At 41.9% G+C, this 20,364-nt stretch overlaps 1 protein-coding gene across 3 annotated transcripts in view; it reads right to left on the bottom strand.

Annotated features, from left to right (window-relative positions):
• The window catches only part of LOC132828855 (rho GTPase-activating protein 45-like), a 176,139-nt gene that overhangs the window by 19,634 nt on the left and 136,141 nt on the right, over window positions 1-20,364 (bottom strand). For all 3 annotated transcript variants that reach the window (XM_060846020.1, XM_060846019.1, XM_060846017.1), the window contains exons 11-15: window positions 15,721-15,900; window positions 10,007-10,144; window positions 9,271-9,461; window positions 3,019-3,182; window positions 423-524 (exon numbers count right to left, since the gene is read on the bottom strand). In XM_060846020.1, coding sequence (XP_060702003.1) covers window positions 423-524; window positions 3,019-3,182; window positions 9,271-9,461; window positions 10,007-10,144; window positions 15,721-15,900 — 775 coding nt within the window. The remainder of the gene's footprint in view (window positions 1-422; window positions 525-3,018; window positions 3,183-9,270; window positions 9,462-10,006; window positions 10,145-15,720; window positions 15,901-20,364) is intronic.

Raw genomic sequence — 20,364 nt, forward strand, 5'->3', positions numbered from 1 at the left:
GAAGGTTAAGCTGCAAAGGAAAGAGGCTGTTTTTGTATTAGTTGCCAAGCAGAATATTACTCAGAATTAAAGGAACAAGGAATCACCAAGAGACACTTGGTGTTACAAGTTGGTTTGAGGGAAATTTAAAGTGGAGTGGAGTGATTTGTGAAGGATACTGGAAGACCTGACCTCAGTACATCAGGGAAAATAGGAGTTCCTTGGGTGTGGATTTTAAACTTAAATGTTAAGACCTCACATCTACCAGACACTTTCCAGTGTGTTTTCATTGTTTGTATCAGGTGATGTGAAAGTACCTTTTCTTTAGTTTTGTGTTATTAGTTGCCTATAACGCTGTTGAATCCATGTTGATACTGGTTTGTTTGTTGCAGTAAAAGCTTTAAAGTGCAAGCTCTTGTCCTGTGATTCTTGAGTAATCCTACCTGTTGCAGATGACGGGGAATCCAGACCACTGCCTCCTCCAACACTGTCTGCATCACTCATGGTAGTAGGCCAGGATTTGTGTACCTGGTGACTGCGGACTCCTGAAAGGAATAATTTGGGTGCAGACTTGACTCCATAAATGAACATTCTTATCCATGGAAACTTTGTCCTCAACTCTCACTACCTGCTTCTTATTCCAATGCTTCATCTTAATTCAACCTAATATATTCAGCTAGCTGTATTTTGTCACTAATAGTCAGTCATCACAGCCAGTACTCCTTCAGTGAAGGCAGACTTCAGAATAACATTTGTAAAATCTGCTCTTCTCAACAGCATTGTCAAAAACTTTAATAATGGTTATAAGGCAGGGATTGAAAGTCAATGATCTGAATTAGGGTTTGACTGTGACAAAAAGTGTTTGATTTACAGTCCTACAACCTCAAGTAACCCCCTTAAGACAATTACTTGCTTGAACCTTCCTTGGTATCAATTTTCTCCATTCTTGAGATGCTTACATGTGGAATAAACGATGCATTTAAGTGTACCTCAGTTTGATTAGTAAATGTAACGTACAATTTATTTACATGCATTCTGAATTTACAAATGTTTACAGAGAGACCAGAAATGTTACTTAAACTAAATACTTCACATATCAACTTCAATCATTCAGCAGGAGATTCTCCAAAAGCTTTTGGCCTACAGTCACATAAGCGGGCAAAGGTAGAAAGTTGTCCAGGTATGTCCTGTCCTCAAACACCAGCACAAATCCATCCTGGCCAATTATTTTCCCATCAGTCTACTCTCGATCATCAGCAGTGATGGAACAGGTTGCCCACAATGCCATCAAGCAGCAATAGCAAAGGAATAAACTGCTCACTGATGTTCAGTTTGGGTTCCACCAGGGCCACTCAGCTCCTGACCCATTTACAGCATTGGTTCAAACATGGCCAGAAGAGCTGAATCCCAGAGGTGAAGTGAGAATACTGCCCTTGACCTCAAAGATGCATTACAGAGTGTGGCACCAAGAAGCCCTAACAAAATTGGAGTCAATGAAAATCAGGAGGAAAACTCTCTACTGGTGGAGTCATATCAGGCACAAAGAATACAGTCGAGGTTAATGGAGTCAGTCATCTCCTCCAGGACATTAAGAAGTATGCCAACATTGTGGAGCCAATAATCTTTAGCTTCTTCAGTGACTTTCCCTTCATCGTAAATAAGGTCAGAAGTGGGAATCTTCACCAATGATTGCACAATATTCAGTACCATTAGTGACTCCTCAGATACTGAAGTACTCCATGTCAAAATGGAAAAAGTCCTGGACAACATCTAGGCTTGGGCTGGTAAATGGAAAGCAATATTCATGCTGTACAAATGCCAGACAATGATCATCTCTTAAAAGAGAGAATCTAACTATCACCCTTGATATTCAATGGTATTATCATTATTGAATCCTTACCATCAACATCAAGGCGAGTTACCATTGACCTGAAACTGAGCTGATCCAGCCAAACAAATACTACACATTCAACAGCAGATTAGGGATCAGGGGTTCTGCAGAAAGCCACTCACTTCTTGCCTCCCCAAAACCTGCCCACCATTTACAAGGCATAGAAAAGGTACATGAAGAACATCTTGCACTTGCCTAGATGGGTACAGCTCCAATAGCCTTCAAAAAGGTTTGCATCATCCAGGACAAAGAAATCCACTTGCTCGTCCATCCATCATCTTTAACATTCGCTCCCTTCACCACCAACATAGTGATAGCAAAATGTACCATTACAAGTTATGCTACAGTCTCTCACCATGACTCCTTTAACAGCACCTTCCAACCTCAACTTCTACCACCTACAACAGGAGCAGCAGATTCATGGGAACACTGCCTGCAAGTTCTGTTCCAAATTAAATACCATCCAGAGAAACTAATTTTTGCAACTTTTCCTGTTTTCTTAATTCTGACTTCTTGACACCAGCTCATTGCTCCTAGAAATGGGAGTAGTCATTTTCCATTGTTTTTTATTTTTAGTTAAACATAAATGCATTCTTTACATCAATGTTCAAAATTTTGGCATGAAGAGGTGGAAATCTTTCCTTCCACCTTCAGGGACAGGGTGAGGAGGCAGGTCCTAAGCCTCTCTGGGCTAGAATAGGTACCAAACTTGCACTGTTGGCATTGTTATGGGTCACACAATAGCCACTGAGTTTACCAACTACCACAAAAGTCAATACTGTTGTTAAACTAAAATTCCAACAGCTATTCCCATGTCAGTAAGTTTAAAAATGTGCTAAACTCAGATAACAGCTGATACTAGAAGCTAAACTGTACTAGACTTTCTGTAACGTGAATCTTCAGTTTTCTTTCCCCCTCTCAAGAAATGCTGTGAAATCTTGCTCTGCTGAAGAGGTTTTTTCATCTGAGAAAAATTTGACTTTACAATCAAATACTAAAGCAAATTTGTTATATTACTTCTTAAGTTAGGATCACTCACATATGTTTAAATTGGAAATGGTGGGAACCTTCAGGGTAGAACTTTAGCTTGATATATTACCCATAAAAACTTTTACAGTTAGAAAACATAGCCAAATGTTAAGCTTTACCTCTTCTCTCAGTAGGTCCTCCACCTCGTGCTTCCTTCTGAGTCGAGCCTCCCTCTGGACTGCCAGGCTCATCCATCGAGGACTGGGACTGTATCTCATTTGCAGGATTGGAAGCAAAGTCACTTGTATTGAAACTACCCTTACGAGCCCTTACATGGGGAGACCTAAAATATAAAGGAGAAAAATTAGATTAATGTTAATATTAGTCTTAATGTTAGGTCTTAAGGAGCAAAAATTGACAGCCATCTCTCAGCACTGCAATGAATTGTGATTCTGGATCATACAGAATAAAGGGACCTTGGAGTGCCAGTTCATAGTCCCTTGAAAGTAGACTCAGGTAGATGGGATAGTGAAGAAGTATGCTTTTCTTTATGGTCAATGCACTGAGTACAGGGGTTGGGGGATTATGTTTCGGCTATATCGGGACATAGGTGCGGCCACTTTTGGAATATTGTGTGCAATTCTGGTCTCCCTCCTATAGGAAAGATGTAGTGAAACTTGAAAGGGTTCAGAAAAGATTTACACTGATGTTGCCAGAGTTGGAGGGTTTGAGCTACAGGGAGAGGCTGAATAGGCTGGGGCTGTTTTCCCTGAAGCGTCAGAGGCTGAGAGGTGACCTCATAGAGGTTTATAAAATCATGAGGAGCATGGATAGGGTAAATAGACAAAGTCTTTTTCCTGGGTTGGGGAAGTCCAGAACTAGAGGCATAGGTTTAAGGCAAGAAGGAAAAGATTTAAAAGGGACCTAAGGGATAACGTTTTCACACAAAGGGTGGTGCATGTATGGAATGAACTGCCAGAGGAAGTGGTGGAGGCTAGTACAATTGCAACAGTTAAAAGGCATCTGGATAGGTATATGAATAGGAAGGGTTTAGAGTGATATGGGCCAAGTACTGCACACGGGACTAGATTAATTTCGGATATTTCTTCGTCATGGCCGAGTCGGTGTGTTTCCATGCTGTACATCTCTATGACTCATATTTGAACTGAAACGAACCAATATGCTCAACTTTCAATTCTGTCAATGCCACATGTCTTTTTTTTAATAGATCTTTGAGCATTACCAGCATTATCAGTGACTTCAGTCAAATGCTGCCTTGAGATGAAAGGTAAGCACTCTCATCTCACCCTGGGATTCAGCTCTATGTTTGGATCAAGAGATTTAGAGTTGAGTGACCCTGTCAGAGTTCTAATTGAGCATTGATCATTGAGGTTATTGGTGATTCAGTACACTTGATAGGACTATTGATGGCACCTCCCATCAATAGAGCAGCAATTGGTCCTGCGTTTTATGGATAGGACGAAACTTACAATTTCCCACTTTTCTGGGTACACATCAGTGTTGTAGCTGTACTGGAACACCTTATCTCAGGACCCAACCAGTTCAGGAGTGCAGGTTTTCAAGTATAGTGGGCGGCACGGTGGCACAGTGGTTAGCACTGCTGCCTCACAGCGCCTGTAGACCCGGGTTCAATTCCCGACTCAGGCGACTGACTGTGTGGAGTTTGCACGTTCTCCCCGTGTCTGCGTGGGTTTCCTCCGGGTACTCCGGTTTCCTCCCACAGTCCAAAGATGTGCGGGTCAGGTGAATTGGCCAAGCTAAATTGCCCGTAGTGTTAGGTAAGGGGTAAATGTAGGGGTAAGGGTGGGTTGCGCTTCGGCGGGTCGGTGTGGACTTGTTGGGCCGAAGGGCCTGTTTCCACACTGTAAGTCTAATCTAATCTAATACTACTGGGACATTGTTACGATCCATAGCCTTTGCTGTATCCAGTGCTTCCCAAATATTGTCAAGAGTGTGGTGCTGGAAAAGCACAGCAGGTCAGGCAGCATCCGAGGAGCAGGAGAATCTACGTTTCAGGCCAGAGCCTTTCATCAGGAAACTTTCTCCTTCCCAAATATTGCCCCCCACAACAGTGACTCCATTTCGAGGCTTGAAAATGTCATGATCCTTAGTCAAAACTGTGAGCCTGGGAGAGGGAGGGGTTCAGGCAGGCCACTCTACTTACTTGCTCATGACCGTACTTTAGGTCCTGGCTCCATTTTGGAAACCCCTGGTGTTCATCATTTTCTTGATGTCACAAAGAATGCCTTGAATTGGCTGAAGACTGACATCCACAATAATGGGAATCACAGACTAAGGTTGAGATGGTTCATTGAGTCAGCATTTCTAGTTTCAGCCTTGTCTGACTCTTCACACAAATAAAAATGTAAAGAAAAACCCTAAACTTCCACAAAATGAAGCTCAACTCAATTCTGAGAAGTTGAGATTTGTTCTGTTAAAAAGAATGTACAGATGCACCACTTCATTACCAATGTAGTAGTTATCGATCATAAAACTTGGTCTTTTCATTACGCTAGACAAAGTAAACAATTTATGACAGGACTGCTCCATATGCTTCCAAGAAGCTCCTCACTCCAGTTCCATAAAATTATTTCAAACATGTCAATGCCTCGATTACATTAATGTACAGGGAAGTGTCATTCAAACATATTTAGCATTATAAAGTGCAGCCTGTCCTCAGAAACATATAGATATTTGAATGTTGATGGTCACAAAAGATTGAAGTGTATTGCATATGGAGAGTTTACTATTACTGCCTTTTACAGCTTAGAAAGTCACCAAAATAACAGACAATGTGAGTAATTCACTCTCCTCAGGGTCTGCTTCTCTCGTTGAAAGATAAAGCAGCAACAAAACGACATGTGGGAATCTACAAATATTTAAATGTCTTTCAAACTGGGCGAGGTCTAACCAATTCCAGTTCAGACATTCTTTTGATTGTAAACACTAACGACAGGTGATTAGTGAATCTATAGAGGCCATTCTCAAATGCAGGGAGGAACAAAGCAGCAATACAGTTTCTGGCTTTACCCTTTCTTCAGGGCAATGCACATTTTTATCAAAGCAGCTTGATTGAGATTAATAATGGGAGATCGAGATGCTCACTGTACTGCTCCTGGCTGCTCAGGAGGTCCGCGCACACTCATTTCCAGGAAAGGCAGAGTGAATGTAGCTCACCATCACAACAAAGCTTTTGGGTCAAAACATGAGGCAACATCATATTTCATTAATTATACCAACAAAACTGTTTTTCTCTTTTGACTGACTTTGTTCCGCCAGCATAGCTGGATTTTGATGTGTTAGCCTGAGGGTGTACCCGCTATGGTGTAATTGGTAGCACCTCCTGACTCTGAGATGGTTATGAATTTAAATTCCACTTGAGAAACTGGGGAATAAAATCAATAATGTCATTACAATGACATTAAGAGTCATCCTGAGGGCATGCTGCACTGTTGGTGATGTCATCCTACCATTCAACAGTCTGGCCTTTCAGTTAGACATGAAAATTCCCAATGAGGTGATCTTGTCAATAGTCATCGTGGTGATGTGCAAATTAGCTACAGTGTTTCACAGATAACGTTACTGACCATACTTAAAAAACTTCATTGCAAAGCAAGTTAAGACAGTCTGAGGTTATGAAAGACACTACATGTACCTAAGATTTTTATATTCTCTTGATATTTGGCGTGACCTGGAAAGATGCACAAAACAGTTTCATCCAAATGATACTCGACTTGAAAGGCAACTGAATCAAAGTATTGACAAAATGGAAACTTGCATCAAACAGTATAAATTCTGATGTATCAGCACTTGAAATAAGGCGGCACGGTGGCTCAGTGGTCAGCACTGCTGTCTGACAGTGCCAGGGTTCAATTCCATCCTTGGCTAACTCTCTGTGTGGAGTTTGCACATTCTCCCCTTGTCTGCACAGGTTTCCTCTGTGTGCTCCATTTTCCTCTCACAATCCAAAGATGTGCCGGTTAGGTAGGTTGCCATGCTAAATTGCCCCTAGAGTCCAGAGTTATGCAGGCTAGGTAGGGGTTAGCCATGAGAAATATAGTGAAGGGGTGGGATGCTGATCAGAAGGTCAGTGTGTCACACTCTATATGCTGAATGGCCTGTTTCAATGCTGTAGGGATTCTATTTCTGAAAAAAATGGTTCATGTTTTAGGTACAGACCTTTTGTCTCAAGTCTAAATGCAAAATACAAAACCGTTTCCTTTCGGTTTTTGATGGATTGGTTATATGTAACTGCATTATTTTCTCTGTAAAGCAGAAAGCATCATGGGGTACATAAGTCAACTGGATACATTTCAGAAGAGAAGGATTGAAGCAGGAAAGTGGGAATTCAAGGTTGATCTGTTGCAGGGATGTGTTTGATGGGTTTAACAGCCTTCACCTGCTGTGTGTTCTTAACTTACATACATTAGCAAAAGTAATACACAATGGCCGATGAATAACTTTTTATTTTGAGCTGCTGTTAGGATGTGCAAAGTTCCATGATTTTGGGAAATGGAGAAGTGTTTCTCTAAGGGTTTCCCTAAGGCTCAAGACCCATATTATTAATCCAATTGTTTATCTTTGTCCAGGCCTTTGGAATGCCCCAGGACCTCATCCAGCAGTAGCACACATTACCTCAGACTCCCTGTTAACTGGTGCCAGCCTACAGCAGGTAGCTTGTCTTAATAGCTGATAGGATGTCATTGAATAAATAGACAGAAAGCAGAAGTGGGACATGATTTGCTGGCACTAGTGATTGATAACTTTTCATGTGATCCATCCTCCTTATAACTAGAATTGTATTTAACAGGGATGGTTTTACAGTTTCAAAGCTTTTGCAACATTCTTTCAGTCCTACATAGACTTCAAGAGCTTGCTGCTGCATGGTGAAATAGAATGTGGCTGTTTTAATGCTGGTGGTAAATTTAATCAGGTAAATTTGCTAAACATCAGCATAAATTTGTCAAATCTTTGCTGACAAAGCACCTGCACCCTGAAAGAACAATGGTAAATGAAACACAATGGGCCTGATCTTTTGAGCACTCTGATCTTTACAATGGCATGCAGATGTGGAGGATCCTGAACCCAATTTCAACATTTCTCACTTTTGCCAAGTGGAAGAGGGTGGGATGTGAATCTCACAGAAGGGAAACTCCCCTTGGCACGGCCATTTGAACTTAGCACAGAGTTCAAGCTGACCCCATTTTAGCTGTTCCAAGGCATTAACCTGCAATCAGAAATCTCATATTGGTTCACAAGGGAAAACCTTTACTGTAGTTGGAATGTTAGTTGTCTATTACCTAATGTTTAGTCTATTTTCATTTTTGTTTGTTACAGTAATAGACTTGTAAGGTGAAATCCCTCTGCATCATTCTTTTCATTGGTTGCTGAGAAATTTATATCTCTTCAAAAGTTGTTGGTCACTATGGGGATCAGCAATACTCACAGATTCACAGAACCAGTATATACCAAATATAGTCCCAAACTAAACTAGTCCCACCTGCCTGCTCCAGGCCAATATCCCTCCAAACCATTCCTACTCATACTTATCCAAATGTCTTAAATGTTGTAATTGTGCACACAATCACTATGTTCTCAGGAGGTTCATTCCACACGCGAACCACTCTGTGTCAAAAAATTGTCTTTTTTAAATCGCTCTCCTTTCGCCTTAAAAATGTGCCACTAGTCTTGAAATCCTCTATCCTAGGGAAAAGACAACTACCATTAACTCTGTCTATTCCCCTCATTATTTTATAAACTTCTATCAAGTCACCTCTCAACCTTGTATGTACCAGTGAAAAAAGTCCCAGCCTTTCTTTATAATTCAAACCTTCCGTATCTGGCAACATCCTGGTAAATCTCTTCTGAACCCTCTCTAGCTTAATAATCTCCTTCCTATAACTGGGCGACCAGAACTGGAGTCAAAAGGTGTGCTGAAAAAGCACAGCCAGTCAGGCAGCATGCGAACAACAGGAGAGTGGACGTTTTAAGCATAAGCTCCTCATTGGGAATGTGGGGACCAGAACTGGACACAGTATTCCAGAGGAGGCCTCAAGAACATATCACACTATCAGTGTCCCAACAGCATTTCATCTTGTCTTGTTTTTTTATCCCTTAAAGCACAGTGTACTAACAGGGAATGAGACAGAGCTGATCTGATCACTTTCAAAAAAAACACAGGCACGTCACTTGTGTCTTGTGTGCCAATTTGAAACATGACTCAAAGTCACAGTTTACTTGATACCAAATTGTTGAGCAGTTGAGCAATAGACTACAGTCATGCCAATCCTGAGAATGAATAAAAGAAAATCACATCCATCGTATTCATTTTACTTGATTCACTCTCTCACAAGTACTTCTCGCTGATATGAAGAATTCAGGTGGATAACTAATGATAGACGTACACATACCCCGTTACTTGAGATGAATATGATTCAAAATCATAATGTGCTTCCGTTTCAGCTTCCATCTGGAGGTCTTTGACATAAGATGCATATTGCTGGCCTGGGTCATATAGCTTGCTGCTCTCACAGAGTGTCTGGAAGTGCACAGGCAGTGGTGCCGTTTGCATGTGCATTCTCTGGTAGTATGAGATGGTGGCCTGCAGATTCCAAAAAAAGAGATTTAAACAGAGTAAGCAGACTTCGGAGTTTTTCTAAATTAGTTGGAGGGAATTAATGATTAATAACCAGAACGCTGACTGGCAGAGGATTGCTGACACTTCTTTTACAAATCAAGTTTTTACATCACTAATCATTGTTAGACTCCTAATATTGAATTTATAAATGTAAGAAGAAATGTTTCCTCACTCTGTGCTTTCCAAAGCATGTTTATCTTCCTTGCTCAGCCTCCCAGGAACCTCCCACTATGTTGGTATCCTTCATTTCCCAACCATATTCCTGGAAGTGTCAAGGCGAGACTAGCATGGAAATAGAAGCTGACATGCAGGCACAGTACTTGCAATTTACCAACTGTTGCCAGTTTACCCTTTGCCTACAGCAACTTAAAATGAATGCTTTAATCTCAACAGTGAACTTTGAACAGCCCTCATCCTTCCTGTGAACACTTGCTGTCTCTCCAGTTTCCTCTTTCAGCTCAAAAAGCAATAACAACATTGAAAAGTGAGTTAAATGAAGCCATACGCACCGATTTCAATGTCTGGTCACTCTGTTTAATGATTTCCTGGATCTGTCGCAGTACATTCACTTTCACGTCTTCCAGCTCTTGTTTTTGAGTCTTGGCATCTGCAATGCATGTTCTGTATGTTGCCTCAGCTTCATCAGCCTGCAAAATACCAGCATGAATAAAATATCCTTTCTAATATGACTGGAAGCAAATTCATACTAGAGAGGCCCAGGAGCACTGCCTTACATAGAGAGCTGTAAATTTTCAAGTCCAAAAAGCTCGTTAAAATTAGACCAATTCAAAATTTCAAAATTGAGATGGATGGATTAATAGGCTTTAGCGAACTGAGATACAGTACTGAGGCTGGCAGATGAAGATGACTGTATCGGCGCTGCCTCGTGCTCCCACAAGGAGGTTGAACAGTTCACCAACTTTACTAACACCTTCCATCCCGACCTGAAATTCACCTGGACTGTCTCAGACTCCTCCCTCCCCTTCCTAGACCTTTCCATCTCTATCTCGGGCGACCGACTCAACACAGACATCTACTATAAACCGACTGACTCCCACAGCTACCTGGACTACACCTCCTCCCACCCTGCCCCCTGCAAAAACACCATCCCATATTCCCAATTCCTTCGTCTCCGCCGCATCTGCTCCCAGGAGGACCAGTTCCAACACCGCACAGCCCAGATGGCCTCCTTCTTCAAGGACCGCAGATTCCCCCCAGACGTGATCGACGATGCCCTCCACCGCATCTCCTCCACTTCCCGCTCCTCCGCCCTTGAGCCCCGCTCCTCCAACCGCCACCAAGACAGAACCCCACTGGTTCTCACCTACCACCCCACCAACCTGCGCATACAACGTATTATCCGCCGCCATTTCCGCCACCTCCAAACGGACCCCACCACCAAGGATATATTTCCCTCCCCTCCCCTATCAGCGTTCCGCAAGGACCACTCCCTTCGTGACTCCCTTGTCAGATCCACACCCCCCACCAACCCAACCTCCACCCCCGGCACCTTCCCCTGCAACCGCAGGAAATGTAAAACTTGCGCCCACACCTCCACACTCACTTCCCTCCAAGGCCCCAAGGGATCCTTCCATATCCGCCACAAGTTCACCTGTACCTCCACACACATCATCTATTGCATCCGCTGCACCCGATGTGGCCTCCTCTATATTGGTGAGACAGGCCGCTTACTTGCGGAACGCTTCAGAGAACACCTCTGGGCCGCCCGAACCAACCAACCCAATCACCCCGTGGCTCAACACTTTAACTCCCCCTCCCACTCCACCGAGGACATGCAGGTCCTTGGACTCCTCCACCGGCAGAACACAACTACACGACGGCTGGAGGAGGAGCGCCTCATCTTCCGCCTGGGAACCCTCCAACCACAAGGTATGAATTCAGATTTCTCCAGCTTCCTCATTTCCCCTCCCCCCACCTTGTCTCAGTCGGTTCCCTCAACTCAGCACCGCCCTCCTAACCTGCAATCCTCTTCCTGACCTCTCCGCCCCCACCCCACTCCGGCCTATCACCCTCACCTTGACCTCCTTCCACCTATCCCACCTCCATCGCCCCTCCCCCTAGTCCCTCCTCCCTACCTTTTATCTCAGCCGGCTTGGCTCTCTCTCTCTCTTATTCCTGATGAAGGGCTTATGCTCGAAACGTCGAATTCTCTATTCCTGAGATGCTGCCTGGCCTGCTGTGCTTTGACCAGCAACACATTTGCAGCAATGTCCTTGTAAATCTTCTCTGAACACTTTCAAGTTTCACAACATCTTTCCTTTAGCATGGAGACCAGAACTGAACACAATATTCCAAATGTGGTCAAACCAATGTCCTGTACAGCCACAACATGACCTCCCAGCTCCTATACTCAATGCTTTGACCAATAAAGTCAAGCATACCAAACATCACCTTCACTACCCTGGCCATCTGCGACTTCACTTTCAAGAACTATGAACCCGCACCTTCAGGTCTCTTTGTTCAGCAACACTCTCCGGACCTTACCATTAAGTGTACAAGTCCTGTCCAGTTTTTATCTTTCCAAATTTAACACTTTATATTTACCTAAATTAAAATCCATCAACCACTCCTCGGCCCAATGGCCCATCTGATCAAGATCCCATTGTACTCTGAGGTAATCTTCTTCCCTGTGCATTACACCACCAATTTTGGTATCATCTGCAAATGTACTAACCATACTTCATATGTTCACATCCAAATCATTTATACAAATAACAAAAAGCAGTAGACTCAGCACTGGTTCTTGTGACACACCACTGGTGACACCCTCCAATCCGTAAAACAATCTTCCACTGCCACCCGCTGTCTACTACCTTCAAGCTAATTTTGTATCCAAATGGTTAACTCTCCCTGTATTCCATGTGATCTAACCTTACTAACCAGTCTATCACGTGGAACCTTGTTGAATGCCTTGCTGAAATCTATGTAGACAAGGTCCACCACTCTGACTTCATCAATCCTCTTTGTCACTTCTTTGAAAAACTCAATCAAATTAGTGATACACACTTTCCCAGGCACCAAGCCATGTTGACTATCCCTAATCAGTCCATGCCTTTCCAAATACATGTAAATCCTGTCCTTCAAAATCTCCTCCAACAATTTATTCACCAATGAAGTCAGGTATATAGTTCCCTGACCTCTCCTTTCTTAAATAATGGCATCACATTAGCCAAACTCCAGCTTTCTGGTACTCAGCAAGGAGCCCAGCAATCACTTCCCTAGCTTCCCACAAAGTTCTGAGATACATTTGGTCGGGTCCCATGGATTTACCCACCTTTATGGGTTTTCAGATGTCTAGCGCTTCCTTCTCTGTAAATGGACACTTTTCAAGATATTATTATTATTCCTCCATATTCTCTAGCTTCCATATCCTTCTCTAGCAAAAACTGACACAAAATACTCATTGTTTCTGAAGAAATTTTGAAAATGTAGATTTGTGTGTTTGGGAAATTTTGTCTGTGCGCTGCATTTCCCCATGAGTGTGTTGTCAACTTGAGGGAAATTCCAATGTGCTCACTAGCCCAATGTTTATAACAGAACTTTACACTTCCTCTAGAATTCTTCTTAGTTCCCTGGAGAAGCAAGCAAACTACTCAATGTCAGAAAAGGATCAAGAATTACAGCGACCATGAATTAAAGCTGCAAGAACAGGAAGGTATAGAAGGCAAACTGATATAAAGAAGAAGAGCACCTGAGAGCTGAAAAAATAAATTGTCAACAGGTGGTATAGAATTGTACTACATTGTTGGAAATGGCTGCAGATGCTACAAATATCACGGCCTGACCCTCTAGTCATTCCCCCATTGTAATTCCAACAAGGGGCCAGTACAATTACCAGGGAAAGGCAGCTCCTGATGTTAGTTAAAGACTGGTAGTTTCATTTGAAAAAGTATTTTAAAAGGCTTTATACAATGCCATGTATGTATTTATTAGTTATGCAGTTTCAATGTAAACCACAAAGCAGACTGTTACTAACAAAACAATTTCAGATCACAACAGACCAAGTAATTTGACATTCAGTTAATTGTTACCAAGTCACAAAATGTTCTAGCCTTCCAGCAAGATATTCAGTTTATTGGTTAAAAGGGAACCTGGCCTAGCTTTCAAATGTCAAAATTGAGTATTCCTTAACTGGACACAAATGTTGCTAGCTATGTTGTGACAGCTGTTACACAGAACATGGAACAGTACAGCACAGGAACAGGCCCTTCAGCCCACTGTGGATCTGAACATGATGCCATTGATCCAATCTGCCTGCACATGGTCTGTATCCCTCTATTCTCTAACTGCTCATGTGTCCATCTAAATGCCTTTAAACTTTGCTATTGTATCTGTTTCCACCATCTCTCCTGACAGTGTGTTCCAGACACCTACCATCCTCTGTGTAAAAAAAATTTGTTGCACATTTCCTTTAAACATTCACCCTTTCACCTTCAAACCAAGCCCCCTAGCATTAAACATTTCCACCATGGGAAAAGGACTCTGACTATCCACCTGCCTCTCATAACTGGCATAATTCTATCCTCAATCTCCAAAGCTCAAGTGAAAACAATCCAAGTTTGTCCAATCTTTCTTAATAGCTAGTACATTTCAATCCAAGAAACATCCTGTAAATTTCTTTTGCATGGTCCCCAAAGCCTCCACATCCTTCCTATAGGGTGGAGACCAGAATTGCACAATGTGGTCTGATCAAACCTTGCTACAGCTGCAACACAACTTGCCACCTTCTATACTCAATGCCCTAACCAACGAAGGCAATCATGTCATATGCCTTCTTTACCACCTTACCACTTGTGTTGCAACTTTCAGGGACTTGCACCCCAAGATCCCCCTTGTATATCAATTCTTTCTGAGCGTCCTGCCATTTACTGTATATTTTCCTCTGGCATCTGACCTTCCAAAATGTATCACATCAAACTTGTTCAAAATAAACTCTGCCGGTTCTCCGACTAACATTTCAACTGATCTATACCCTGTTGTAATCTTTGACGACCTTCCTCATTATCCACAATTCTACCAATTTTCTTATCATCTGCAAATTTACTAATCAATTCACCTATATTTTCCTGCAAATTACATATATGTATCTGATCCTTGCGGAACATCACTGGTCACAGACCTCAATTCAGAAAAGCAGCCCTCCATTACTCCCTGTCTATGACTAAACTAATTTCGTATCGAACTTCCCAACTCACCATGGATCCCATGTCTACACAGAAACATCACACCTACATTACAAACTTTAAAAAGTTCCACTGGTGACTAAGGAAGCATGATTTACATGTTCATATCATCTTTTCCCTTCAGTTTTACAACAAATACAATGCTGGTTTGAAATCGACTAAAATCACTGATAAATTAAAGAACAAAAGATTATAATATGGCTTTTGGAAAATTATACAATAACAGCAAGAGGTCTGTCACCATCTGAATTTCTGATTGAGGACGTTTTACAATATTAATATGCCACCAGAACTTGCAAAATTACTTATTCTTTAATTTGCTGTGCAATATTACTTTCTGTGTCTGCATTTGTCATGCCATTAACAGAACATCTAATGAATTCCTCGTAGCACCAGGTCATCTTAACTTCAAGACAAGTGTATGCATGGTGTGTATCACATTGATTAGTTTTTAGTTGTCTGTTTTTTTGTAGAATGAGATAAGGGTTTTAATCTTATTTGTGGTCTGAATGATCTCAGGTGTTTATCTATTTGGTTCAAATATCAACATTCAATGCACCCAGTGATAATCAGGTGCTGGCCCCTCTAAGATTGCTCTGTAAGTTGACAATTGAAAATCTTTTTATAATGATTGGGGAGGTATATTTTCCTGTGTTCTGCATTAGCAATACCATCTACATCTACTTTTTCTGAAAGGAAAATGTCACAAAAGTCCACGCAGTGACAGGGAGAATGTATGCACACACACACACACACACACACACACACACACACAAAAAACACGATAATACTGAACGATGCGGCAGGTTCACAGGGCTTCTCCTATTTTCTCCAATTCAATGACAGTAAGGGGCTAAACGATTAGTAGGAGGATATGCTAGAATGCATAAAAAGGGTCCAGATGCCATTTTTAAAAAAAAAATTACATTAGATTAATGCAGAGGTTCATTGTTAAAACACGATAAAATGTTTGAAAACATGTCCACAATGAGGCAATTTATTCACTCTTCAGGCCTCACCTTGTTGCGTGCATCCTCCTCTGTCCTCCGCTTCTTGTCTAGGGTCTTGCTGGCGTTGCTGCTGCTTGCACTCTGCTGGTCCTCTTCCGCTTTCACTGTCAGGATCTTGGCCTTCTCGTACTCCTCGGAACGTTGCATGTACGCCTGCTTTGCCTTTCTAAGGTTCGCCTCAGCTTCTTGCTATGAGGTGATAACAGAAAGTCAGTCTAGTTTACTGGACAGAGGTGAGCTATGGTTGGTCCAGCTCAGATGGAACTCTTGCTGCTTCACAAAAGAAAAATGTTGAGGCGTATGTTACTATTACTGAGCAGCAGTGTGTCAATTCAAATACATGCAGAAGTGGCCTCACACTGTTAAGTTTATATTTACCGAATGAATACACCTAAATGAGCAGAAAAAGAACATAATAAGAAGAGTAGGATATTCAGCCCTTCAAGCCTGCCCTTCAATAAGATTACGGCTGATCTGCCCCAGGTCTCAACTCCTGTTCGATTCCTCATTGCCCTCAACTGCTCAATATTCTGAAAATCAACCTCTTTCAATACTTTCAATGATTTAGCCTCCCCAACTCTTCGATGTACAGAATTCTAAACGTTCACTGCCCTCTAGGAGAAGAAGTTACTTTGTATTTCAGTTTTAAATGCGTTTATTTTGTAATTATGTTCCCGAGTTCAAGATTCCCACATTAGAGGTGACACTTTCTCAACACTGACCCTGTCAAAGCCACTAAGAATCTCGAGTATCAATAAAATCATCCCTTATTCTTCTTAAGTTAACGCCTTCATTCCAAGAATCAGCCCAGTGAATTGCTTTTGAACAGCCTCAATGTCCAGTTTTAAGTACAGGAACCAAAACTGCACACAGTACTCCAGGTGCATTCTCACCAACTCCCTGTACCGTTGTAACAAGACATCCATGTTTGCAAACTTCAAATTCATATCAACAAAGGCCTAAATTCCATTTGTTTCCCTAATAACTCACTGCACTTGCATGTTTCATACAGACGGACACACAGATCCCTCTGCATTGCACTCTGTTTGGAGTCTTATTCATTAATTTAGATGGCTTTAATTAGTCCCATTGATCATAGAACAGAATCTCTAAAGTGTGGAAACAGGACATTTGGCCCAACAGGTCCACACCGACCCCTGCAGACTATCCCATACAGGCCTATTCCCCTATCATGTTACTCTACATTTCCCCTGACTAATGCACCTAACCTACACATCCCTGAACACTATGGGCAATTTAATATGGCCAATCCACCATATCTGCACATCTTTGGACTGCGGGAGGAAAACGGATCACCTTAAGGAAACCCACGCAGACACGGGGATAATGTGAAAACTCACACAGTCGCCCAAGGGTGGATTCATTCCCGGGCCCGTGGCACGATGAGGTAACAGTACGAACCACTAAGCCACCGTTTTGCCTCCAAAGATAGCTTCATATTGACCCAAGTACTTTAGGTGAGCAAAATCTGTTGGTTGGACTCATACTGGGGATCCTTAAGGCATAGATTTGTTCTTTCAGTCTTCCAACAGCTGCTTTTACCCAGGAAACAATGATGCCAAAAGTCTTCTTGTTATACGATTCATCCTGACAAGATCTCTTTCTTTCAAAGGAGGCTGACCATTACACAGACGGTAACACATTAAGTAAAAATAAGGCAAGGCCAATCAAAATAAATCCTAACAAATGGATCTGCCCTTTAAAGTCAAGATTTAACTCCGAGGTTACTCTGCACTTGTATCTGATTTGGTGGAATTTTTTGCACATCCTTTGGTGTGAGCAGCAATCACAATGTGACACCAAAAACTCTAACTGAGATTCTTCTCATTTATTTTCAACTCGTTCCACAGCAACCCAACTGACATTTCTCAAATTCACTCCGAATTATTTTTAAAGTCTCAAAACACTTTTCAGTGAAACATTATTCTCTGTCATCAATCTCAACCCTTACTGTACCTTCTGCTGGTAACTAATAATGTAATTAAAATCATTCTCCCGTTTAGGCCTCCCAGCATTTATTTGGCAGGTAATTCACAAGTTTTGACTCAAGCAAGCCAGGAATACCCCCAACCCCTGAGATAAATTCCTGCTTTTTGCTGATCTCAGCTGGAACAATGCCAATGGTGCCACAGCCCAGAAGTCAAGAGGGAAATCCATCCAGGTTTTCCATGCCTGGACACTGTCCAATGCTATCTCCGTTGACAAGTGCACAATAGGCTTGGCCAACTTGCACCCAGAAATTAAATGGCCTGTGGGCATTTCTCATCAACTTGCACACTGCAGTGACCATACACGACAGCTAACAGAAGGCAATAGGAGCTGGTTAAACGCAAGAGGCACCAGGAATGTCTTCAGTGGGGGGGGAGCAGAATTAATGGTAACAGCATAACTGCAAATGGAGGACAGTTTGGGAGACTTGTTCCAGTCTATTTTGCATACTTCCTCAAATGTACGAACTTGACACCATTTTTACAAATTTCAGAACAGATTGGGGAGTCTGAGTTTGTAAAAAATGGTGGCTCACTTTGTGAAGCAAAAATTCTTTCAGCTTGGGTCAAACCAAGTGCAAGCTCATCTGCCAGCAGTCTGACTATTTCCTGTGCACTTCCTCTGTCTGTTGCACATTTTCATAAGGAAACCATTTCCTGCAGTTGTTTTATCTGATACCTGCTGTGAGTGCAGCAGATCTGCAGGAGAAAATGGCAGCTTCAAAAAGCTCTACTGTTCTCTTTGTGGTTGCCCTGGGTTAATTTTAGACAATGAAAGCTTTACTTCATGTCACCTTTCTGTTTCTTATTCCAACAACAGCACTGACATGCAAGTGCACACAACAGATTTTCTTTCGTAGACCTTTTAAATTAGAAAACATTCCTCTTCGATCATGATGTGGGAAAATAACGGATGCTATGACCATTGAAAATACAGAGGAGATAAAGTCAAAAGGGTGTGGTGGAGTGGGAGGGTGGTTTAAGTGAAGAGATCAGATTACAACAGAATCTTGATCCGATGGGCCAATGGGTTGAGAAGTGGCAGATGGAGTTTAATTCAGATAAATGCGAGGTGCTGCATTTTGGGAAACCAAATCTTAGCAGGACGTATACACTTAATGGTAAGGTCCAAGGGAGTGTTGCTGAACAAAGAGACCTTGGAGTGCAGGTTCATAGCTTCTTGAAAGTGGAATCGCAGGTAGATAGGAGAGTGAAGGCGGCGTTTGGTATGCTTTCTTTTATTGGTCAGTGTATTGAGTACAGGCGTTGGGAGGTCATGTTGCGGCTGTACTGGACATTGGTTAGGCCACTGTTGGAATATTGCATGCAATTATGGTCTCCTTCCTATCGGAATGACATCTCTCTGTATGGCAAACTAGCTATCAAGTCAACTGAGCTAACCAGCCTCCTCTACAGTTCTTATAGTAGGACTAGCAGGTCAAATTATGAGAATAAGTTTGCATCATATTTCCTTAAATACAGAAGGTGGAGGGGTAATCTAAATGAGGTGCCTGAAACATTAAAATAATGACTGAGAACAGATTACTAATAGAGTAAAATTTTCATACCAGAGGAAATACACAAAATAAAAAGGATGCATTCTTAAATATGAGCTAAGTCCTATTACAGGGGTTTAAAAAAAAAGAAGCTCTTTCACACAAATTGAATTTTCCTCATCAAAACACTGTGGACTTATGAATAATTGGAACTTAAGATTGTGGTTGGTTGATTTTTGTTAGATATGGGCATCAAGGAATAATTAGGGTAATGGAGTCAATGTACTTGATCTTGCCAAACACCAAAACAGGCTTGTGGGTTGAATGGGTTATGCCCATTGCTATAACTTCTAACTCGATCACCTCAGAACAATTGCTGAAATCAGAATTGTCCTTGCTGAAAAGTTGCAAAAGTTGCATCCCTGTTAAAAGAATTAGGGATAGCTGGACTTCCCTTGTGGTTCATCAAGTTTATCCAATGATTGGTTCAGGGACACAGACCAAGAGAGATCAAGGATTGCTACCTGGTGATTTCACTCTGTATGGTCATTACAATTTCTGAAGAAAAATATAATTGAAGCTTCCCGTTTCTCACCATTAATTAGAACTCCTGACAGAACTGATCAAGCATGGAAGATCAGGTGAGGACAATGTCTTAACTTTTCAAATTTCCTGTAATAACACAGCTTGGAAATGTTTATTACCAAGATGATTAATTGTTTCTGCTAAAGGCTACTGATGAACCATCAGTTCCTCATGGTTTTATTGTGGCAAAGAGCCAGTGAAAAGGGAGAACACTGATGTAGATAGAGTCGTGGAGTCATACAGCATGGAAACAGACCCTTCAGCCTACCAAGTCTATGCTGACCAATTTCCCAAACTACACTAGTCCCACCTGCCTGCATTTGGCCCAGACCTTTCAAACCTTTTCCATTCATGTAATTATCCAAATATCTTTTAAATGTTACAACTGTACCTGCATCCACCACTTCCTCTGGCTGTTCATTCCAAACACAAACCACTCAGTGAAAAAATGTTGCTCCACGTGTCCTTTTTAAATTTTTCTGCTCTCATCTTAAAAATAGGCCCCTAGTTTTGAACTCTCCCACCTGTGGGAAAAGGCCTTTGCTATTCACCTTACTTATGCC

The sequence above is a fragment of the Hemiscyllium ocellatum genome, chromosome 28, assembly GCF_020745735.1.
Source record: "Hemiscyllium ocellatum isolate sHemOce1 chromosome 28, sHemOce1.pat.X.cur, whole genome shotgun sequence".
NCBI classification, from domain to species: Eukaryota; Metazoa; Chordata; class Chondrichthyes; order Orectolobiformes; family Hemiscylliidae; genus Hemiscyllium; species Hemiscyllium ocellatum.